The sequence below is a fragment of the Phodopus roborovskii genome, unplaced genomic scaffold (assembly GCF_943737965.1).
Source record: "Phodopus roborovskii unplaced genomic scaffold, PHOROB, whole genome shotgun sequence".
Taxonomy (NCBI): Eukaryota; Metazoa; Chordata; class Mammalia; order Rodentia; family Cricetidae; genus Phodopus; species Phodopus roborovskii.
This window is the reverse complement of record NW_026125264.1, coordinates 4411104-4435110: the sequence shown is the minus strand read 5'-3', so window position 1 is coordinate 4435110 and position 24007 is coordinate 4411104. Positions and strand designations below refer to the sequence as shown.

At 47.8% G+C, this 24007-nt stretch overlaps 2 protein-coding genes across 2 annotated transcripts in view; one reads left to right on the top strand and one right to left on the bottom strand.

Moving 5' to 3' along the window:
- Pygb (glycogen phosphorylase B) overlaps nt 1-6973 on the top strand; it is a 50095-nt gene extending 43122 nt beyond the window's left edge. Inside the window, exons 16-20 of the mRNA XM_051193965.1 lie at nt 161-302; nt 2211-2418; nt 3464-3598; nt 4735-4801; nt 5422-6973. Of these exons, the coding sequence (XP_051049922.1) occupies nt 161-302; nt 2211-2418; nt 3464-3598; nt 4735-4801; nt 5422-5574 (705 nt within the window). The 3' untranslated portion in view covers nt 5575-6973. The remainder of the gene's footprint in view (nt 1-160; nt 303-2210; nt 2419-3463; nt 3599-4734; nt 4802-5421) is intronic.
- Nucleotides 6974-7976: 1003 nt separating this feature from the next.
- Abhd12 (abhydrolase domain containing 12, lysophospholipase) overlaps nt 7977-24007 on the bottom strand; it is a 76418-nt gene continuing 60387 nt past the window's right edge. The window contains exons 5-13 of the mRNA XM_051193977.1: nt 19212-19242; nt 17658-17703; nt 15341-15470; nt 14329-14366; nt 13923-14002; nt 12925-13007; nt 10893-10971; nt 9853-9980; nt 7977-8618 (exon numbers count right to left, since the gene is read on the bottom strand). Of these exons, the coding sequence (XP_051049934.1) occupies nt 8579-8618; nt 9853-9980; nt 10893-10971; nt 12925-13007; nt 13923-14002; nt 14329-14366; nt 15341-15470; nt 17658-17703; nt 19212-19242 (655 nt within the window). The 3' untranslated portion in view covers nt 7977-8578. The remainder of the gene's footprint in view (nt 8619-9852; nt 9981-10892; nt 10972-12924; nt 13008-13922; nt 14003-14328; nt 14367-15340; nt 15471-17657; nt 17704-19211; nt 19243-24007) is intronic.

The window sequence follows — 24007 nt, the reverse complement described above, 5'->3', positions numbered from 1 at the left end:
ATGGTCTGCAGTCTACTGGCCAGTCCAGCACAGGTCTCCATGGCTCATAAGCCCCTGTCTTACACAGCCAGGAGTTAGCAATGCTACCAAATGCTCCGTGAACCCTGGAACCTGATCCCGGTGTTTGTGCTAACACCTCAACCTTTCTTTCCTCTTCCAGGCAGCTCCTGGTTACCACATGGCTAAGATGATCATCAAGCTGGTCACATCCATTGGAGATGTTGTCAATCATGATCCAGTTGTGGGTGACAGGCTCAAAGTGATATTCTTGGAGAACTACCGAGTGTCCTTAGCTGAAAAAGGTAGCTCTGAACTCCTGGCTTCTGCTTGGAGCTGAGTTTGGGGTTGGCTGTGCTGACTGGGACTGTTCTCCACTTCAGTCAGCTTCTGGTGTGGACACAGAGGTCCTGCCAGGGGAACACTGTGTGTCATGAGTGTCTGAGGACCTTTGCACGTCATTAGTTCCTACTGTTCGTTCTTGCCATCTGGATCCCTTCATGCCTGTCTGGATCTCAGTGTCTCCTCCCACTGCTCCTCTTCCTCTCCTTCCTCTTTTCCCTCCTCCTTCCTCTCCTGTCAGCTGCTCTTGGGTCTCTTTTGCCAGTAGACTATGACTCCCCTGACCTCCGAGAACCTTCTACCTGTCCTCTCCTCCTCCCCTGCTCACCTCCACCAGCTCCTGCAACCTCCCGTTACTTTCCCTGACACTAGCCCTGTCCTCACCATGTCCCTCTCCCTGTGGGGCACTCTGTTCATTGTTGTGTGTCAGCGCCAAGGGCACCTCAGAGCTTATCTGAAGAGTTTGGTCTGGTGCTGTTCCACTTAGGCTGTTACTGGGGACCTCTCCTGAGACATGAGGGTGCTCACTGACCTAGGTAGGTCTTTCTTGGTGGCAAACATGTTTTTCAATCAGATGGATGTCGAGGAGCCTGAGCCTGGGCTTCCCGTTTCCTTTCTGCCACTGGGGTCAGATGCCTGCATGTCCAGTTAAATAGTTCTTTCCAGATGGTAGCTGCCTAATGTGCTCGCTTCCCTGTGAGCTCAGACTACTCCAAGGTCTGGTCCTTTATCCAGCTGTTGCTGCCTCTATCAGCACTTGATGCTTGAGGTCCCTTCGTGGGTTCCAGGAACTGGGCTTCACCCAGGTGGGAACCCTGGTGGGACTTACCACCTAAGCATCTTGTGCCCTTTCTGTTGCCTGGAACTCTGTCCATCTTTATTTTTGAGACCAGCTCATCTACAGAATTGGCCACAGGTGTTCAGGTAGGGTCTGCCCTCACTTTTTCTCTAGCTCCTTGGACTTGGTAGGAAACATACAGCTGTTGTCAGCTGGACTGGGGGCTGTAGATGCCTGACCCTGGGTTTTTCCTGAATTGAGTGACTGCCATCAGGTAGCAATGGAAGCTCTGGCTTTAGCTGTAGATGCTGAGATGAGGTGTCCAGCTAGGTTAGGACCTGGGGCACTGACCCAGCCCCAAGGATATCACTCTTAGCCTGCTACCTTATAAGTGCAAGAAGCCTGAATGTGGAAGGAAGAGGGTGTGGTATTTGGTTGCCTGCATGGGCCCCTGTACACATGAATTAACTCCCCATACCATCAACCTCAAGCTTAGACCCAGCCTTCCCACCATCTGGTTCTGCAGGATCTAAGCCCTTCTCAGGCTAATCAGGAGTGTGTTCTAATTGAATAAAGTATCAGTGTCAAGAGGAAGAAGTATCTGCAATGTCAGTAAACCTGGACCCAGAACTGGCTGTCGATGGCTCAGCAGTTGAGAGCATTGCCTGTATTTGCAAAGGATCCAACTTTCATGGTTCACGGCCATCTGTAACTCTAGTTCAGGGGACCCAAAGCCCTCAGGCTTCTACGGGCACCAGGCACACATGAAATATATAAACATGCATAGGAAAAGCACACATACAGAATTTTTAAAAGTTAAAAGTAAGGAAAATGTCAGAACAAAAATCCCATGCCGCTGTGGGGATTCTCCTTTAGGGTCTCCATCTTAGACCTTCTGTCCTAGCTAACCTAGTCCAGGGGAGGGAGGCGTCTTGAAAATTCCGGTGGCCGCTTTGGGGTCAGGCTCCTTGTTTGGCAGTGAGCTCAATGTCTTCAGGACTATGATTCCTACCTAGGATCACACTCCATGGAGACAGGCTACCTCCTGGACTGAGCTGCCATCTTGTCTGTATCTGTCCCTATCTCCCTGCAGTGATTCCAGCCGCTGACCTGTCACAGCAGATCTCCACTGCGGGCACTGAAGCCTCAGGCACGGGCAACATGAAATTCATGCTCAATGGGGCCCTCACCATTGGCACCATGGACGGTGCCAATGTGGAGATGGCGGAGGAGGCCGGGGAGGAGAACCTATTCATCTTTGGTATGCGGGTGGAGGACGTCGAGGCCCTGGACCAGAAAGGGTATGTGTCCATTCCCTTGCTGTTGGGCATGTGGCAGCTTTGGGGTGGGGACTGAAAGGTGGCTGGTAGGAAGCTGAAGCAAGGAAGGGTCTGGGACTGAGTGCCCATTGAGTCCATTCTTAAGCACAAAACATGAGATCCCAAGGAGGCTGCTGCGAGAGGAATCTGGCAGCCCCTTCACGTCCCCATGACAAGCGGAAGCCCTGGCTACAGGTCTCCTACTAGAGGGACACACCACTCAGGACAGGGCTGGACACAGTCCCCAGACATTTCCATTTTGAAATGGAATGCAGAAACTCGCAAACAGTGCAGAGCTTCTGTCTCCCACTCTTCCAGCTTCCCACTGTTTTACATCTTCCTGAGGGTGGGGCAGCCTCTCAGTGACACATTGTCATTAAAGTCCATGTTGCACTGCCCTTTCCTGCCCTTGGTGGCTGTGGTCATCATGTGTCCCCATTTCTAATGTGAAAACAGCTGCTTTCCCTGGCCTTGACATTAATGAGGAACCCTGGACTTTGAAACTAAAAGGCAGTGTAGTCTAACTGTTTTTCAAAGCTCCTGGGGGGAGGGGGGGCGTGTAACTAAGATCCATCTGTCTTTGTCATCCTGAGAGCTCATGTGTTGGTGCAGGGTGTTTTGGTTTCTCTCTCAGCTCTGCATGTCCCTCACTGTCCTCTTGGGCTTCTTGGTCAGTCACAGATAGCTTTATGTCATTTTGTGTGGCCTTATTCCTTCATTCTACAGTCCAGCCAGTGACCCTCTTAGGCATAATATCTCTTAGTGTTCTTTGGTTTTTTTCAGGTGGGCTGTTGCTGGAGGCTTGTGTGTAATAGTGGTAACATTTCTGTGAACAGCGAAGGAGGCAGGGATTGATTTTTGTCTAGCCAGCTGCCTCTTAAGGGAACCACATGTAGTCAGTAGCTGATGCCCTCCACCACAACGGAGGGTTGCCATGGGGTAGAGGCTGTGTCAAGCATAAGCTGGTCCCACCACCACCTGTTTTTGAGGCTGCTTGCCGGTTGCTAAGTGAGCTTCTCTCCCCTAGGTACAATGCCAGAGACTTTTATGACCGCCTGCCTGAGCTGAGACAGGCTGTGGATCAGATCAGCAGTGGCTTCTTTTCTCCCAAAGATCCAGACTGCTTCAAGGATGTGGTCAACATGCTGATGTACCATGACAGGTAGGACACAAATCCTATTACTTTGGCTTTCCAGGTTGGCCACCCACTCGCCACCATTGAGACAGCTGGATTCACCTGATGAGCTATTTCATGTTATGAGGAATGTAAGACCTGCCTGAATTTTTATGATCTCCTATCTGCACCTCAAACTAGACCTTACCCCAGCCAGTCACAGCCAAACCACAGTCTACAGTGGCCTCTAGTGGTGTCTCAGGGACCCTGGGTCATGGGTGGTGGCCAGCAGCACCACCATGTCTGAACAGGGAGCTATATCCCTGGGAGTGTGCTCAAGAGTGTGTTCTAGGCAAGACAGCCTAGAACTTGCAGAGTGGTGGCAGGGAGGGTATGGCTCCATGGCAAGTATTAGTCTACAAGGACATTCCCTTGTTAAAATGGAATCAACTTGCTGCATCGCAAACTTTCAATGTACTCAGTACTTTGTTGAGATACATCGTTTATACCTGGTATAATTACAACCAGCTTAGCTACAAGGCAAGTCTGCAAAGACATTGGTGCCTCAGGGGAGTGCTTATCCTTCTGGTAAAAGTTTAATCCAGATTTAACTTCTCCACTTTTAGTTGCCTGTGGTTAGCCTGTCTTTGTTCTCTGAAGACTGTGCAAGGCATTGGCTGCAATCAGACTAGATCATGGCTCCACACATGGCTCCATGTGTCCAGCATAAAGTGAGACCCTGTTGAGGCCCATGATGAAGGAGGGACTTTTTAAATAGTGAACCATGCTTCAAATTTGATAGTAAAATAAAATGCACCATGGGCTTGCTGCTCTGGGTCTCCAGTTGCCTCTGGGCATGTATATGTCTAACACCTGTTTTGGAAACGATAATTTTCTTAAAAGAAACATTGGGTTGAAGCCAGACTTTCAAAAAAGTACCCCCAGGACATAAGGATTTCCAGAGAAGCCTGTGGACCGTGTAGACCTGGTGCATCCTGGCACCCACAAGCAGGATAGTCTCTACCTAGGCCCCCCAGTAGCTGGGAGGATATGAAAGGCATGGCCTGGGCCATTCCTGATCTGACTGGGAGACTGTCCTCTGGGAAATACTGCAGGATGTTCCGGGCAGGGTTTCTCACCCACTGCACCTGCTACCCTGACCCAACCTATTATTACGGTTTCAGGTTTAAGGTGTTTGCAGACTATGAAGCCTACATACAGTGCCAGGCCCAGGTGGACCATCTATACCGGGTAAGGCTTGTGGGCCATCAGGATGGGGAGGATGTGGCTGGATGGGTCGGTGTGGACCTGTTGGTGGGGTGCCTTGTTATCAGTATATCCAGCCTGCCTCAGGGTCAGCTGTCCTATCATTAGGTGTCATGGGGGGAACCTCCCCTCACAGCTGAGACTAGAATGAGGGGCTTGAAAACAGCATCCAGGGGGCTGGCCACAGGAGTTAAGCCCCTCCTAGGAGGCCTCTTCCATTGAAGTCTGGAGGCTGTATATAGTCTAGGAGTTTGAAGTACAGGGGAAGTTGTAATGGGACTGAAGTTTTAGAAGAGAGCAGTCATTTTAGGACATTTAGTTGCCTAGGGCTGTGCTCCCTGCTTAATGTTGTGGGCCATGCCTAGGAGCCTTTTGAGGACAGGACAGTGACCCTGTCTTAAGCTTCTGGTACCTTACATCTAATGTCACTCTTCTGGCCAGTGAGGACCCCTTTTCTCTGGGCATATGATTGCAGTCTCTTCTACTACCAGGCTGTTCCAAGGCTCAGCGCTCATCTGTTAACAGTCCTCATGTTCCAGAAGCTTGGACTTTCTTAGGGCACCTTATCTCTGCCAAAGGTTAATCATGTCCTCTTCCTCTGACAGAATTCCAAGGAGTGGACCAAGAAGGTGATCAAGAATATTGCCTGCTCTGGCAAGTTCTCCAGTGACCGCACCATCACTGAGTACGCAAGGGAGATCTGGGGCGTAGAGCCCTCCGACCTGCAGATCCCACCCCCCAACCTCCCCAAGGACTAATTACCCCACCACACAGTGAGACCGGTGGCTTGTTTGGCTGACTCTGTGCCTGTACCAGTCCTCAAGCACTACAAGCAACTACTGGTCCCTGCGATCCGATGCACTATGTTTCCAGGAGGGGATAAAGGAATGTGTGGCATCCTCCTGGTTTCTCGCAAAAGAACTCTTGCAGAGTTCACAGCACAGATGGGCAGAGATGGTCCCCTGCAGAGGGTGAGCAGGGAATGGAGCTAAATCCCTGAAACCCTGCACATAGCTAACTGAGTGAGCTTAAGGCTTTAGTTTTGAACCTTTAGATTGGGAGTCTGAATAGGGATCTGTGATGAAGCCTGTATTTCTGTGTTTTACTAGGACTGAGGTCACTAGCTGTAGGGTAAGGCCAAGCCCAGTATGTGGCCTCCATGGTCCTGCTGGGTAGAATCATTTCTTCAGGTTTCAAGCTCACAGCTCTCTGTCCTCTGCCCCTGGCTGTATTGGGGATATGAGTTGTTGACCCATATAGGCCATGCCTCTGTAGCTGTCTGTGGAACCATGTGGATGTCATGTAGAATCCAGGACTTCAGGAAAGGAGCACTGAAGAGGGACCTTTACCCCATATCTGAGGCCTTGGTTAAAGACTGGTAATTTTATAGAGTTGGGTTGGTGTTCTACTTTTCCAACAGGAAATAACACTTCATGAGGAATTGAAACTAGCTAAAGCCTTTCTTTTTTAGCAAGTAAACATTTTACTAGCTCAGTCTGGTGTCAAGAGTTGGCTACTTTAGGGATATTTTGGTGGAGTCAGCGTCTTGTCCTGCAGTAGGGTCCCCCTAACACTTCTGTCCACATCCTGGGGTGCATTTCCTGTTGTCTGCACAGAGACCAGGCACTATGCTGCCTCCATTTCCACCAGCCAGGTCTGGAAAGAGGGTCCATGGGCCCAAAGCAGCCCAGTTTCCACTCTGCTGCAGCAGCCTAGTGAGGACGAGAGGGTGAACACTCCCATCCCCTTACTCCAAAAGCCGTGCTCCTCCCTGAGGGCAGAACCTGCATTAAGTGCTGCCCCAAAGAGAGTGGATTGCCAGAGAAACTACGTGGGACTCTCCTTCCAGAGGCTTCTGTCACCTTGCATTGCTATAACTGGCTGGGGGTGGGCAGGGGTGGGTAGGGGACCCTGTCCCTCCCCTCACTCCAGCAGCATTTGCTGGGAAGTGTCTGCTTTCAGTATTCAAGTCACCGGAGCCACTGTGATAGCTTATGGGGTGAGCAGATTCTAGGGCTGGTCATCTGCTGCCCTGTGTGGTGGCCTTATGCATGAGGTCCCTGAAGCCATGATACGTGACCATCACTCTACTACTTGCTGTTACCTCCTTGTATGAGAAATGGATTAAAACTTCTATGCCCATGGTTGGTCAATGTGTATCTGTGTTTGGGTAACTCCCATAAGGGCAGGCACCACACAAAACAGGCTATAGTTGATCCTTGGTGATGAGGCCCAGGATGCTGGCATAGACCACTTATGCAAGGAAGCCAAGGGTTCCTTGATGGCCCTGCCCTGTTGACAGTGAATACAAGACAGGTAACACAAGATGGGTATGCCCAGTTAAAGGCAAAGAGAAGGAAGCTTGGTGTTCTTGTCTCAGGCCCGCTTTAGTAACGCTAAATCCCTGGTCCTTGAGTGTTGTAGAGAAGGTTTGTTTCCCGTGTCTTGAGAATCTCTCAGGGAGCTCTGTGGTGCTTTGGAATGGGTGAGACTAAGGATCCAGGCATGGGTCCTCCAGCTAAGCCCACACCTGCTAATGCTGTGCCTCTGACTTTGGAAAACAGGCAGATGGTCAAGCTCTCCCAGCACTGGTGCTTTGAGATGTAAAGTTCTATAGTTTAAGGACCTGGGGAAAGTCTACCATCAGGAAAGGCTGGCTCCTCCATGGGCTCACACGCACCCAGAGGATCTTGTATCCAGAGGATGCAGGTGATATAGCCACTTGTACTCAGCTGCATGTTCAGGACCACAGCCCCTGTGGCTGCTCCTCATGCCAGTTCTTGCTAAGCTCTGTGCTCTGACACTCTCAGCCCTGCTTGGTCTCTAGGTGTGTAGCTTCAAGTCAGGCTGTTTGAACAAAACAGATCAAGACAACCTGGTGAAATGTGTCTGGTACATTTCTCAGTCCTGGTTGTGCTGCTCATAACCTCTGGAAGAGCAGTGCTTGTGTGTTGGTGGCGATGCTCACACAGTGTGGTGGTGCAGTCTGTCTAGGACTGCCTTTAGAAGAGGCTACCTAGCAGATACGGAAAAGATGCCTCCAATCAGGGTAGACCTCAGTGCCCGGGCATTAGGAGAAGCCCTGTACTTCCTGTGGGGATCGTGCCTGGTGCAGAAGAGGAGGCAACAATGATTCCTACTTTGTAGAGAAAACAAGAAATAGACCACCACCAAGATTTTATTCTTAAATAAATGCTCAGTCTACAGCCAGGTTAGATGACAGACAGGTGGGCAGAATGGAAGGAAGTGCAGAACCAGGTGCCCCTTACTGTGGGTAAGCAGATGCCATGAGAGGCAGGGTCAGCTGAGGAAGGCAAGCAGGTACACAAGCTGAAGGGGACAAACCGAACCACTTAAGAGTCCATTCTTCGTACGCCAGGGAGGGCAGAAAGAACCATTTCCCCATATTTTAAGTGGTGGTGCCAGAAAACCTGGAGTGGTCCTGCATTCCTGGGCCCCTCCCAGGTTTGCCATGCCCAAGCACAAGGCATATGGGGTCCACTTGCTGTCAGTAAACATTCCCAAAGAGAGCTCAGGTAGGGTGGCCACCAGAGGCTCAGGAGGCTGCCTGCCTGCCACCGTGTTTTCCTCACAGATCCACATCTGCAGAGCCTCTGCCCACTGTGTCCGAGTCCTCTTTCTAGGTACGCACTGGGCTCCTGAGCACCACAGGTGGTGGCACCCTGGGCTACTGGGTGCCAGACTGCTGGCCAGGGGAGAAGGGAAGGAAGGTGGGTCTTCATGCTCCTTCACGGGCCAGTCTCAGTGCTGGCGTTCCAGTTCCGACTTCCCTAGGAATTCCCTAGACCAAAAAGAGGACAAGTGCATGAGCCAAACTGTGCTTAGCGCTAAGATCCCACTCCGCACATTCCTCAAGTGGCTGTCTTTGGTGGTAGAGGCAGCAACGAGCCTGGGGCAGGAGGCTCTTGACAAGAAAGAGGCAGACGGGCACTGCAGCTCAGCTCCCAGGTCAAATCCCAGTGCGGGGAAGTAAAGACAAAGTTAGGCTTTGGGGCTCCATATTCAATTGGAATTTTCTGCCATATTCCCTTTTATAATGAGGGGAAAGATGTCAATCCCAAACCCAATTTATTCAGCTCCCTGTCCCCAAAGACAAGGAATCCTTTACTATAATGTAGCTTTGCCTTGGAAACTCTCAAAGGAGCCAGAGAATGGACTATAATTTTACACAGGACATTGCTCCTTGGGAGACGATTTAGAAGCAGTTTTATTTGCAGGTTAGAAGTGGCCTCTAAACCACTCAAGCCTACCAGCACAAGCAGAACTGTCACTCTCAGCAACAACAGTGCTCTGGGTCACATGCTACACAGCAGCCCAAGTATGTACCTTGTCCTGTGTACAGGGAAGGTTAGACTTGTGATCAGGGCTGCTCTTAATGATGATGTGGGGAACCTGGGTACCTGACAAGGAGCTTGGTGATGATATGGGGAAATCATAGAAGCATGGAGGATAGGCACGCATGGGAGTCCTTTGAAACTCTTGCTCCTTGTTACCCCCCACTCACACTTGGGTTCTGGGCCCAGGCTAGATGGGGCCCTTGGCTTTCTGGGCTGCAGCCTACATTCTGTCCAAGAGTATGATTAGTGCTCCATAGCCAGAAACATGGCCTCCCTTCAGGAAGCTGTGTCTGAGTACTCCTGTACATATGAGGTCTTTTGTACACCAGGAATGGTGCATATGCACACTGAAAGGTTTCAGAATGTTCACACACTCCTATACACACAGCAGTCTGTAAGTAAGGATAGTGCTTGTGCACAGTGTGTTAGCTACTCCCCCAGACATGTTCATGTGGGTTTGTACAATGTGTACAGGGAGACCATATGCCCCATCTAATCAGAATTATCCAGAAACAGACTTTGTAATGCCTTTGTGTTGTCAGTGGGAGCTCTTAAATCATGGTGACCCTGCAACATGCCACCTCCAATGGCATCAGTGGTTGCCACTTGCTGCACAGCTACTTGTGAGGCCATCACTATTCAGGAGAGGCTCAGGGGTTAGGAGAGAGAATGTCTCACCTCAGTATCCGTGGAAGCTCCGGGCTCTTGTAGATGTACTTATGTCTGTAGCCAAGGTCTGAGTGAAAGGGGACAAACTGAACTTTGAAGTCTCGGAAGCTTCGAGATGGTGCAGCAATGTTGTACAGCTGGTGAGAGGGAGAGATGAATCAGCCCAGAGCCCAATGGAGACCTCTCTTGCAACAAAGACTGGATGCTTCCTCCAGAGAACAGTGCAAGAGCCCATGGACACTTTCTGTTATTATAGCTTGCAACAGCCAAGGTCCAAGAAGCCAGAGTGTGGGTTACCAGGGGCCAAACACTAGGAACGGCTACTCAAGCCCACCATTTAAGACCCTTTTTTACCCTTGTATCTCCAGGGTGCTCTTCTGAGAAAAGGCTAAGAGGGGACAGCTCCAATGACAGAAACAATGTAATCCCACCTCAGCTCCATGACCACAGGGCCACTGCTGAGCAGGTCACACTCTCTGGAATGGCTTCATTGTCTGTACTTTATGAAGCCTGCTCAATGTGAGTCCTAGGTCAAGTCTGCTGGTGAGGCACAGCATGCACTCCTCTAGGCTCGCCTGCTCCTTGGCATATGAACATATGCTGCCAAGAGCCTACATGCTGTTCTTTACCCCACTTTTATCCCCTCCACAAAACTAATCCAGCTTCCTAGCAGCAGAATCAAAGCAGATTTTGTAGAATCAAGTGCAAAGACCCTGCAGTTTATCCCCAAAGGCACGAAGACGTCTGGATGTCTTTACATCAGTTTTGCCGGCAGACCGGATGTTGTCCCCTCAGTCCTCCCTTGTCAGCCTGAGTTCTAATGCTTGCTTGTCACAGTTTCTGGCGGACAGAACAGCAGTCTGGTCTTGACTCTGACATCAGACCTCTTAGGCTGTCAAGCACCTGAAGAAGATGCAGACTAGTGTGACCTGAACCCACTCCATTACAAAGTACATAGGGGCTGCCACCCTACCTTGCATGCCCAACCTGGTCCAGACTTGGGGCCAATGGCACCTACTGTACCAGGGGCAGAGTCACACAGCACCTACCTTTCTGCCGAGATGGAAGGGCACAACTGGGTCGTCCTCGGCGTGCAAGATGAGCAGGGGACAGGAGATGTACTTCACACTACAGGAGAGAGGGGCTAGGTGGAGACCAAAGAGGGGTCACCTGTACCCCTCACCCTGGGCAGGGACCTGGGTTTACAGTGTGCTTTGCCTTGGTGCTTAACTGTCTGAATGTAGCTGGGTTTCTTTTCACTACAGAGCTAAGAAATAACTTCTCAGGGTTTTGTTTTCTTGTTTTTTAAATTAGTATGTATTCCAGAGGTCATTTCACTCCCCAACATCTGACCCCTGTGTATTTTATGAAAACTGAAAACCATTATATTTGCCAGTAGACATATTAAAAGTTAAAAAGATAATCTTTATAAGTGGGAGTATTTAAGTGCATTGGAGGTGGCGGGGCACGCCTTTAATCCCAAGACTCAGGAGGCAGGGGTTCGAAGCCAGTCTGGTCTACAGAGCAAGTTCCAGGACAGGCTCCAAAGCTACAGAGAAACTGTCTTGGCAGAGGAAGGCAGCAAGTACATGTTACTATGAATCTGTTGTTTTTTTAAAAAAAAAAAAAAAATCAGTATTCTATTTAATCTTTGGTGTAATTGACATTTAAGTAACTCTCAACTTTGATCCTTTAACAGTAAATGGGACAATAAGTCCAACTGAGCCAGAGTTCTTCCACAAGCCTTAGCAGAAAGACAAGCTGACAAGACTGGACAGGACCACTGAGGTAGCTACTTGGGCTGTGCACTCCCTGAGGGCAGCACAGTGCCATCCTAGCACATGGGGCAGGACCTAGCCTTCAGACAGCCTGCTACCCAAACATAACCTCCTACTAGTGGCACCCAGCACACACATGACTCGGTGGGACATTTCTTGTAGATATACCTACACACGTATGCACGTGTAGGTAAAGGCCAGAGGGCAGTCTTGGACATCATCCTCAGGGGCCCGTCCACCTTTTGTTTTGAAACAGGTAACCTAGAATTCAGCAGGCAGGGCTAGATTGGATGGCCATAGAGCCCCAGGTCCTAGCACTGAGATTACAAGCATCATCTTGCCTGGCTTTCCGAGTTCTGGAGCTTAAACTCGGGTGTTCATGCTTCCAAGGTAAGCATTCCACTAATTAAGCTATCCCCCTAGGCGGAGCATCTGATGAGCTGGTTCCTTCAGCCTGAGCCTCCTGGAGGAAGTGGCAAGAGATTGACATGAAGGTTCAGGGTTCCATTGCAGCATGCCACTCTTATGCCAACTAGCTTTGTGGGAGAGTCAGAGCCAAAGTCAGCTTTCCAGGACTACTGTTCACTTTTGTTTTTAAAGAAATTTGCTTTATACTGATAACTTCCCTTTAAGATCTACAATGGCAACACTTAAGCAAGGGGTTTTGTTTGTAATAGCTTACTGAAATTTTAACCTGGTGCATTTTTATTTTTAGAACAAAAATACATACTTGGAGGAAGACTACTTTATGTTTAAACATCTATTTTAATAGTTTTCACTGTTAAATTTAAATACTGTTTTAATGTCTATTCAGGAGTCATGGTTTCAAGACTGAAAAAAGAATTATGTGAGCAAAAATGTGCTATTAGTCTTTTAAAAGTCTATTTCTGTGCCATTGGAAAAAACTGTATCATAATCTATCTACTTGCTCAGTGGGTAAAAGCACTCACTGTGCAAGCCTGACAAGACAAAAAAAAAAAAAAAAAAGATAAATGTGATGGCAGGGATCCAAAAATCCTAGACCCTGTATTGACTAAGAAAGGAGGCAGAGGCAGGAGAATGGCCCAGGACCTTGTGGGTCAACTAGCCTAGAGCATGCAGAATGGCAAAGACAGCAAGAGAACCTGCCTAAAAGGTGGAAGGAGAAAACCGACACCCGAAACTCTGACTTCATAGGCAAACCGTGGCCTGCATATGCCCCTGCCTGCCATTTAAATGTCGACAGACACTTTCTCAGAGACCAACCATAAATCTTCTGAATCCCATTCTGTCAGGCTAACAGGACTGCAGCCACAATACTCACTTTTCGTCATTTGCAAACTTAATTCCACTGCTTGTAATGGGATCGAGGAAGAACCAGTCAAAGCCAGGGAAGTACCGATATATCTGAACACAAGACAAGATGGAAAGCATTTTTCAGAAGGATTAAGACAGCTGAGCGGAGGGGAAAGGCCAAGAGTTCTGGTAGTTTAGGTTCAGGGAGTTAGGGGGATGTGTAGTTTCCATCCATTCCCAGCTTTCTCTTGGCTTTGTGGCTGGAGTCAGAAGACTCATCTGCCAGCCCCACTGATCACATGGGGCTCCTACACCTCAGGTACACCAGAATCCTGCTGAGAAATCAGACTCCCCACAGACAAAAGCCACTACCCACCAAGGAAATAGGTACCAAAGGCTAGCTTCCTCACAAAATGTCAGAAAAAAAGCAGTAACAACTATATGAGAGAAAATAAAGGGGTGCTCTGGCCCACACAGGTGGTAGCATGAGATCATGTCAACAAAGACTCCAGAACACACACACTGGTCGGGAGCTGAAGTGGGAAGGTGGGAGGGTAGGCCAGAAGAAAGGATGGGTCCCAACTAATGAGGAAAAGGGCAGGGAGTGGCCCACCCTAGAGCCCCCCAGCAAGGATTACGTGGACTTTACTCTGAGACACTGCAGTGCACCGAGTCTGAGTTCCAATCATCCTCTAGTACCAAAGTATGGACTCCACCCCAAGGAGGCAGATAGTCTGCAGCCTTCCACAGCCCCAAGTGGACAGTGATGCTGTGAGATCAGGTGTGCAGTGAAGCCACATGGGTACTGGGTAGACAATAAGGCCACAGGGCCACGGCTCCTGTAGTACCAGTGTCTCTGGCTAAAAGCGATCCTCCCTCTCTGGAAGCTCTCTGGGCAGGTCAGTGCCTAGAACTGGGAGCCCCTCAGTAACATCAAACTAAACTGTTTTCATCATCTACTTGCTCTTATTTTCATAGCAATTATGTCAATAATGAAAATAAATTTTCATAAAAGCATATACTTGCCACTGAAAATGGATGACTCTTTGCTTCTTCACGGATATTTGTGAAAGGAGACTCCAATATAAGGGCATCTGGGGGCGTCTCTAGATAAGCAAACACAAGAGCTGATAGTGGCTAAGAAGCTGGGTGGCTGGGGAGCTTAGATAGGACAGGGAGCCCAGGTACCCACTTCTGCAGGCCTCCCACTACCATCAGGCCCAGCCCCCAAGGGGCCCCGATGACTTCTGAGGATCCTGTTGGGACAGGTTGGGTAAACTCTGAGCACACCAGGGGCCCCGCCTTTGATGGTCAGCTCATGCCATCACTGTGCTGCTTGCCAGTTAGAACTTGCTTGGCAAGATTGTGTAGCAGGGGCTGGACCTCTAACATGTACAACAAGGTGCCCAGCCACAGCACCTGGCTCCCTCACCTCGCTCACAGAGGCGCCGTACCAGATTTGTCGCCACTCTGGGAAGAAAAAAATAGAGTTCAGCTGAATTATGATGAAAATTCTTTTCAATGAGATTGCATTGCTCCTGACAGGAATCTGACCTGAAGCTAACTTAGGGCTTCAAGGTTAAGTGGGAGAAAGAAGGTGAGCCATCACTTGACCCTTTTAAAAAGGTGCCAACAGCCATCCCTCCTGTCCTCAGGCATGTGATCTCTCTCCAGGAAGTCTCCCGCAGATTTCCCTGGCCCTTCCCTTAGCTGGTGCCCTGGTGGGGTGATAGCTGTTACCATCCTGTGACCTCCTGTTGTCTCAGGATTAACACCTGGCAGATTCTGTGCAGGCAGCCACAGAGATGGCGTATCCTTCCATGCGCTATCCCCACTCTCCCTAAGATGGACAGGTAACCCTGTCCTACAGGATTCCACCCAAGTGAGGAAAAAGGGCTACGAAAGAGCTGAGCCAGTATGCCTACAGGGGGAGGTATCAGGAAGGTTGAGGGCTAAGGCTCTTTTCAGAACATCTGGGACCTTGCTGAGCAGAACCCAGATTGCCCATAGGTCTTTCCCTATGGGCAATCCTCCCTACTGCGCTGAACACGGCAAAGTGACAAAGGGGCTTCCAAACATCTCTACATAGCATAGTGTTCTTGGACTCAATGGTTGGTAAACACACATGAATTCAACCTGACACAGTCTAGGTGTTCTACCAGCACTCCGAAGATGCTCTGGGGGACAAGAGTTCCCTGCAACACTGGCTGCCATCACCACTGTCTATATTGGTTCTAAAGCACTTCCGAACTGAGGAATAGTTATAGAAATCCAATCTCCCCTTAGTCCCTCATGGTGCTTTATTCCCTTAGCCCCTACCACAGGGCCAGGAACCAAGACTGCAAGGATGGATGCTGCTATCAGCTCAGAGGCATTGGGCTGCTTCAGAGGTCACAAACTAGGCCTGCCTTCACTAAGTCTCCCTCCTGCCTGAGCGTTCTTACCCAGTGCCCAGTGAATGGCCCCAAATATACACAGGGTTGTCACCACTTCTTGCTTTGATCCAGTCAAAAACATGGAGTGCATCATACGTCATGCCTCGCTCCGATGGTGTTCCCACCGAGTCACCCCAACCTGAGAAAGAAGAATGTCAAAGGCAGCGTGTGAAACTAAAGCAGCCTCCACAGAAGCTGCCCTATAAGCACATTTGTGCCCTCACTTCTGCTCCAGCTCTGGTGGCAGGGAGACAGGCAGGAGGGTCTGGAAGTGAACCTCTCCTACTTCTGCTGGCTGACAAGCCAGAGGTCCTTATCATTCTACATGCACATCAGATTGGTAACTAACAGAACAGAGTCAGCAAAACCTCAACCTCAAACACATGTCTTGCTAGCGCCTGCCCACAGATGTAAACATCCAGCCTAGTTCCTCCTCTGCTCTACTGACAGGCCAGCCCTGAAGCTCATGAGAGCCAGGCCAGCCCAGTCTGCCCACAGATACACCAGGTCAGAAAGGAGGAAGTCATGAAGCTCCAGGGAGGTGGAGAGATTCTTCTCACAGTCTCCAGCAAAGATAAATACAATTGCCTTTTCAGTGGCTCAGCACTGAGTCATCATCACATGACCTGAATACACCACAAGGCTCAGAAATGCAATTCTGCTGTGTGAGCAAACCCCATAATTATAATGTCAGCCTCCCAACCCCAGAAGAACTACTGAGGAGGGACATGGGTAAAGGCTCGGGATATCATGTGCAAGACATGAAGAGAGACAGAGTAACAGAAAAGAGGAGCAGAGTCAGAGAGGGGATGGGGCGGTCCCAGGCCACACAGGCAGGCAGATTTGGCCTGGAGAGACAAGGTGCAGGAATGTCTTCTTGACAGACTGCAGGAAGAGAACACAGGAAGGAGGCATTCTTTTCATTACCCTAGGGTCTCAGCACACACCAGGAAGAATATTTCTAAAAACCTTTGCAGCATGGAGAAGGAAGAAGGCAGGAAAAGGAGCAGGGCTTTCCAGCTCTTCACTTAATTTTTCTGAGCCCATAACATTCATCCTTTTGTTTGTTTTGTTTCATTTTGTTTTAAGACAGGGTTTCTCTGTGTAGCCCTGGCTGTCCTGGAATTCCCTCTATAGACCAGGCTGGCCTCAAACTCAGAGATCTACGGAGTGCTGGGATTAAAGGTGTGTGCCACCTTTAATGGAACTTTATTGAAAGCCATCACTGTAGGCAGCAGAACAGTGACTCCTGGAGAAGTCCACATCTAATTCACAGGACTGGTAAGCATGTGACCCTCAAGCCAGGGAGTTAAGCTGCAGAAAGAATGAAGGCCACTAATGGGCCAACCTTGAAATAAGGTGATACTGGATCATCTGGGTAAAGCCCAAGGATTCATAAACATTTTGATAACAGAAAGGGAGGTCAAATGCCAGGGTCCAAACACCCATGAGTCAAAGGGGGTAGTGGTGTCTACAGCTAGGAAAGGCAAGTGATCTCTCTAGAGAAGGTCTCTCTAGAAATCCTGAAGAACAAAGCCCACAGAAACTTTAATTCTACTACAGAGGCTAAAGATTTTAGATTTCTGATCTCTATAATGACAAGATAATAAATTTGCTTTGTTTTAAGATATTCTGTTTGTGGTAATTTGTTACATTAACAAAAGAAAACTGATATAAACCCTACTTGCAGGTGGCAGTGGTTTCCATCCCTTCTGAACAGCTTAGCCTGAGGACTTCTGAATAACTGCCCTTCTCCAGAAGAATCAAACAAGCTCGCTAAGCAGCCTTTTCCCTTGAGCTCTCCAATAGTTGCTCACTGTTAAAAAAGTATATCTGCTGCTCATTAATTAGAATGCTCATAGCACACATCAAACTGGATTCACAGTCTGCCCAGTGGCAATCCTGACTAAATACAAAAAGAAGCAAGGCCATTAAGATGGAGGAATCTCTCTGTTCTCAATGAATCTTTTTCTTGTTTTCATCATTTCACCAAGTCTACCTCTGCTACTAAGCCCATGTCTAATGCCCAGCTGCAGGGAAAATCTGAGTCCCGTGAGGAGAAAAGACAGTATTTTCTGCACTTAAATGTTACTATCAGGGCACTGACAGTAAAGTCAGCACCAGAAGCTACAGCAGGACGTCTACCACCTACCCTTCCTCTCACTGACAACATAGCCCTGCAGGCCCAGCAATGCATAAACAAGCGACTGCCTGGGTTCCAAGCTCTCACTCAAATCTGCCAGTGATGTACAATCAGAAGTGAGGGCATGCCTGGATAAATTCTTTTGTTTGGTTTTTTGAGAGATACATTCAAAAAGAACCTCACCTCTGTAATCGAAGGTGACCACATGGTAACCAAGGGAACTCAGCACCTGTGAAGTGAAAAACATCCATCATTGGCAACATGTCTTGTATTGAGAGGCTTTCTCCCTGCTAAACCCATCCAGAGTTCTGTCATGAGGCTTGCATACAATGGGCACTTAACAGATTGTTGGCAGGTAGCTCTTGTCTAGACTTACTACTGTAGGATGTTTTCACTTCCTCTGGCTGAGCAACACAGGAAGGGTGGCTTTGCTGCTGCTGCCTAGATAGCCAAGTGGCCAGCTCCTACAGTTCCCAGGATGATGCTTCACAACACAGGGCAGCAGACAGCTCTCGGGTACCACCAGCAGGCCTAAGACAGCCAGCATATTGGTGAACCTCAGAAACTCATTTGAGGACCCTTCCTGTAACCTTCTATTTCTCTGATTTTGGTGAATTTCTCTATTATTTTAAAAATCCCTACAGACTTACTAGCTGTCCTTGTCCATTCTCATTAAGGTCATTACTCATGTGCAGTGCCCAATACACTGGCTAGGGTATGCCTAGAACAATGAAAGAGACTTCCACATCACCACTGTCACTGAGAAACACTTAGCATTCTACCTTCAGGATGACATGGTGCTTTCCTGGGCAGCCTGGTGAATCCTGGCCCCTCCTAGCCTACATACACTCAAAGCCTCGTGGGCCTAGACAAGGAGATTCTTTTCTACCACAAAAACATCAAGGGAACTTCTAACTTCAAAGCCTCTTACCTTTCCTGTCTTGATCCAGTTTATTCAAGAGTATAAAAAACTTCCCACTACCCAGAGCAAAATAGGCCCACCTATCTGTGTATATTCTTTTCTGCTCTATTAGATACACACAACTCTCAAAGCAGAGGAGAGTGGGCATGGGCCACCAAGCATGCTGTACCAACATCAAAAAACAAAACCACAGGGCTGGCAAGATGGTAACAGGTAAAGACACTTTCTGCAATGCCTAGTAATCTGAGTTTAATACCCAGGATTCACACGGTGCAAGGAAAGGTCAACTCTCACAAGCTGTCCTCTGACTTCCTCTGATTTGCACTGTACAAACACAAACACACACACACACACACACACACACACACACCAAAAAAAAAAAAAAAACCTACAAAAACAAAAGGGATTCTATGTCATGCCTAAGGCATGAACATTTACTTAGGTATGAACATTTACTTACAGGAGCTTTTACCAAGCCTGTCTGGAACTTGGCTCAAATTCTACCTGCCTTTATACTCCTTACACCCCAAGGGTGATCCTATAGTAAGGATAGCTCCCTCAGCACTTCTATATTTGAGGAGCACATTGCTTAAAACTATGGCAAATGCCTTTCATCTCATTAGCAAATACATGTACACACTGGTTCTGGAGCCTACCCCAGAAGCAGCACAATCTAAGAGCCATGGGAACTAGCCAGGCATCACCTTCATCATGTCCATGAATGGTGACTTTTCAGAGTGGCTAGTTCAAGTGACCCCTTCTATTCCAGCATCCTGTAGCTAGCAGCACTGCTCCTTTGATCCATCAGCACTCACCTTGTACAGCTCCACGCGGTGATCGCCTCCTCTGCAGCATGAAAGAGAAATAAATAGGAAGTGGTATTAGTTCCCATGCTCAAGGTGAGGCAAAGGAAGATCCTCAAGAGTCTGGGACCCCAGAGTTGGAGAGATGACTCAGTAGTTAAGAATGCTTACTGCTCTTGCAGAGGACCTGGGTTGTTTCCAATACCCACATTGGGCAGCTTACAACTGTTTGTGACTACAGTTCTATATGATCTAATACCCTCTACCATGTCATCTGTGGGCATCTGCATGCACATAATGCACATAAACTCATGCAGACATGCATACTTATATATTTTTAAATCTTCAATCTGGGATCCCAAACCCCATTTCAAGGTCCTATGAAGCCAGGCGTTGGTGGCGCATGCCTTTAATCCCAGCAATTTGAGGCCATTCTGGTCTATAGAGTTAATTCCAAGGCAGGTTCCAAAGCAATACAGAGAAATTCTGTCTCAAAAAACCAAGAAAGGAGGAAAGGAAGGAAGGGAGGGAGGAAGGGAAGGAGGGAGGGAGGGAGGGAGAGAGGGAGGGAGGAAGGAAGGAAAAAAAGGTCCTATAGTAGACACATGACTTTTGGATTCCCCTAAATGATATCAAACTTTTCTTCTTAGGGATATTTCTTAATTACCGTGTATACTTTAATTTTTCAGTAGGAATGAACACTTACTGCCCAAATTAAAAATCACAACAGACCCTCACCCAGACTGCCTGCACCACTCGGCCTTCCCCAGCTTCCTAGGGCCTTGCCAAGACTACCTATGTGTATGGAAGCTGTGTCCCAAGGAACTTGCCCAAGTACCTTCCTAGTTCAACCCTCATTACCTATCTAGACCTATCATGGGAGCTCCTTCCTGCCTACTGCCTAGTCAGGCTACACTGATATCTCTTCACATGCATGTGCCATACAAACATGTGGAATATACCTAGACACAGGTAAGTGAGCCCTGGACCTAGCTACTGGACCTTCATCAGGAGGTCCCTTAGCTCTCATCATAGTGTATGAGAATGGCTAACTCCTCAGCATACTAGAGTCTTATCAAGCATTTCTTATTCTCTTCATCCCGCAAACCTATTTTCTTTCTTTTATAAGGAGCACTGAGGCCATTTCAGGTATATGGTGAGTGGGAAGGCCACTGCAGGGACACATGAAACCATACGTTGCAGCACAAAAATGCAAAAAAAAAAAAAAAAAAAAAAAAAAAAAAAGTGTTCAAGACCAGCAGGAAATCCTGCCAGATGTTTTTAGTTATCTTTGGAAGATAGCTTTCCTAAAAGCCCCAAGCTCCCTCCATTAACTGAAAAAAGAAAGTGGGCTGAGAGCTCAGAAAGACACATCTTTGAGAGACTTCAAATGCTATAGAGACTGAAGGGACCCTGCTTAGGGAGGGAGGGATGGCTAGAAAAGAATCTCGGTAAGTGAGCCAAAGCCTTTGAGAAATAGGGGTGAAGACAAAACTGGACAGAATGCAGGCGCTATAGGCAGGCCCTGGGCGTAGGAAGGCACAATAAATCATTGAATGCCACCATATTCCTTTCAGACATAGCTACAGAAAAGCTTTGTCCTTTTTCTTTAACACATGACTACCAGAAACAAGTGTCACAGCCAACTATAATTTTCTCATTTAGGGAAAGATAGTACAAAGGCTGTTTATAGCTACTTGGTCTTTGAAAAGCAGAAGAGAAACTATTGCAGCTTGTCCCCAACAAAGCAGAGTGTAAACTGTGCAGAGCATGTGTGACTCAGTAGCCAAACATTCTGCTCTTGGCACAGACGCCAGCCTCGTGGGCTGTGCTCTGGGTTCTTTGTATAATGCCCTCTGCATGGCTCCATAGCAGATATCTATCCTGGACTGCCTTTGCCTCCAGAAAGACCCATACATTGTTCTTCTTGCTGTTTCTACCTATGAAAGGTCGACCTCACACTACCCTGCTGGTGAAGGGCTGCCTCCCTTCTGGCTCCTCTGGGCTCTCTCACAGGAAACCCAAAGAGGCACAGAAAAAGGGACCATAGAATTTTCAAACAATGCTTTCCTTAGAAAAAATGCACCTCCCCTCCTACTCTGTCCCTTCTGAACATGCTGAGGTGTAAAAAGAGCATGAACTCTTTAGGTGGGAGAACAAATCCGGCTTAAACTAGACCAAGGCATTAAACCCACTCATGAGAAGCATCTGGGATAAAAGAGAAAGGCCCATATGGACAGTGTGTGCTTTTTCAACAGCCCATTGGGACACACTGTTGTTGCTTGTGTCAAGGATGCCAGTAGATAGCTCACCCGCACAGGCAGCTCAGGACACTTCCATGCATGCTCAGCCTTCAGCTTTTCTTATGGCCACTTTTCAATACTATCATCTCATTTTTTAGAAGTGGGAAAAAAAAAAAAGAAGAGGAGCCTCGGGCCTGGGAGTAACATCAGAGGGAGGCCTGAGCCACCACCCAGGATCAGGGAGTAACCACCGGGAGAGACTATAGTACCGGCTTCCAGCAGTGGACACCAGAAGCAATCGCAAGAAGTTCCTCTGGGAAAGAGCACCTGTGTCCCAGCCAGCATCCACTGCTATTTCTCAGTTTGAGATACCCTGCTTCTATAGTGACCACTGGAACCTCAGTCCCATCTACACCTAGAGAAGCAATCGCCAGAGCCATGGCCCCACCTCTAATGGTAGGAGTGTCCATCGGAACTGTAGCACCACCTGCACCTTGAGGAGCCACCAACTAAAGCCTTGGGCCCACTTCCACCAAGAGGAGCTATCAATGGAGGTTCTGCCCTGCTTGCACCTGAAGGAGTAGTCAATGGAGCCACAGCCCCCAACTATACCAATGGTAGAAAGAGAGATGTCCCCTGAAGCCCAAGCTCTACCTATACTGATTGGAGAAAGAGATGTGTAGAAGACAAGGTAAGAACACACTCAACAATAAAGAGCAATATAGCACCACTAGTTTCTAGTGGTACTACAAGAGCAAGACCTGAACATCCCAATGCAGATGAAGCAGAAGAAAACAACCTTAAAAATAACTTTATGAGGATGATTGAGGCCCATAAAGAGGAAATGAAAAACTCTCTTAAAGAAATGGAGGGAAAAGCTAGGCATTGGTGGTGCATGCCTTTAGTTCCAGCACTCAGGAGGTAGAAGCAGGTGAATCTCTGTGAATTCAAGTCCCGCTTGGTCTACAGTGCTAGTTCCAGGACAGGCTCCAAAGCAATACAGAGACCCTGTCTCAAAAAACAAAAAAACAAAAAAAAAAAAAAAAAGAGGAAAAAAAAATCAGAAGAAATCAACAAATGCCTTAATGCCTTAAAGAAAATAAAAACAAAACAAAAAAGCAACCAAACAAGTGAAGGAAACAATTCAAGACTTGAAATCTGTTAATTCACAAATAGAACAACTGAAAGCGCTAGAACAAAAAGAAGCAAAGTCACCCTGAAGGAGTAGACAGTAAGAAATAGTCAAATTGAGGGCTGAATCAATAAAATAGAAAAAAAGAAAAACAATACAAAGAATCAATTAGATAAAGTTGGTGAGTTGGTTCTTCGAGAAATTCAACAAAACAGACAAACCTTCATCCAAACTAACCAAACGATACAGCCTCCAAAGCAATACAGAGAAACCCTGTTTTGGGAAACAAAAACAAACAAACACACAAAACATAAAAACAAAACAAAGATAAAACCTGGCATCCTGACATTTGCAGGCAAATGGATAGATCTAGGAAAAAACATCCTGAGTGAGGTAACCCAGACCCAGAAAGACAAATGTAGTATGTACTTACTCATAAGTAGACACCAGACATAAAGCAAAAGATACCCAGTCTACAATCCACAACCACAGAGAAACCAGAACCCTCTTTCAGAAACAGAAGGAAGCAGATGCAGAGATCCACAACCAACCATTGGGTCGAGCTCCTGGAGTACAATCAAAATAAGAAAGAAGTGATAATCTGAACAAAGGAGTCAAGGCCATCATGGGGAAACCCACAGAATCAGCTGACTTTAGCTAGTGAGAGATCACTGACTCCTGTCTGACAACTCAGGAACTTACATAAGACTGAACTAGACTCCCTTAATAAAGGTGACACTGGTGTGGCTGGGACAATATATGAGGCCACTGGCAGTGGGTCCAAGATCTTAACTCTAATGCACAAACTGACTTTATGGAGCCCATTCTATATGAAGAGATACCTTGCTCAGCCTAGACACAGGGGTGGGGGTGGGAAGTGGAAGGCTTGTTCATGACTCAATGAGATGATAGGACAGACTTAGCAGACTTTCTCTCTAAGGAACAAATGGAAGGTAGGGAGAAGTAGGGGTATAGGGAGGAGAGAAGGGAGGGAGAACTGGGATTGTAATATAAAAATAAATTAATAAATTTTTAAAAAAAATCAAGAAAGGAAGGAAGGAAGGAAGGAAGGAAGAAAAGAAGGAAGGAAGAAAGAAAGAGAAAAAGAAATAAAGAAATGTGCCTACCTTTCCTATAGTCACCCTAGTCTACACCCTGGGGCTATCCCACTGGTAGCAAACTCAGACAGGTGAAAGGCAGTCATCATTTTCCTCAAGGTGTATTGAAGCCACCAACAAGTGTCATCACCACCCCTTGAGTGACTACCACTTCCTTAAAGAGAAGCCCTGATTCCTAAACTACACACTAGCAGACACAGTACCCTTTGACTTAAAGCAGGAAGAAGGATACCCTATGGCTGGAGGAGCTCAGTCTCTCTGGCAGAGAAACATCCCCCTCCACCGAATTAAAATTCAACTTCCAAAGCTGCTTGC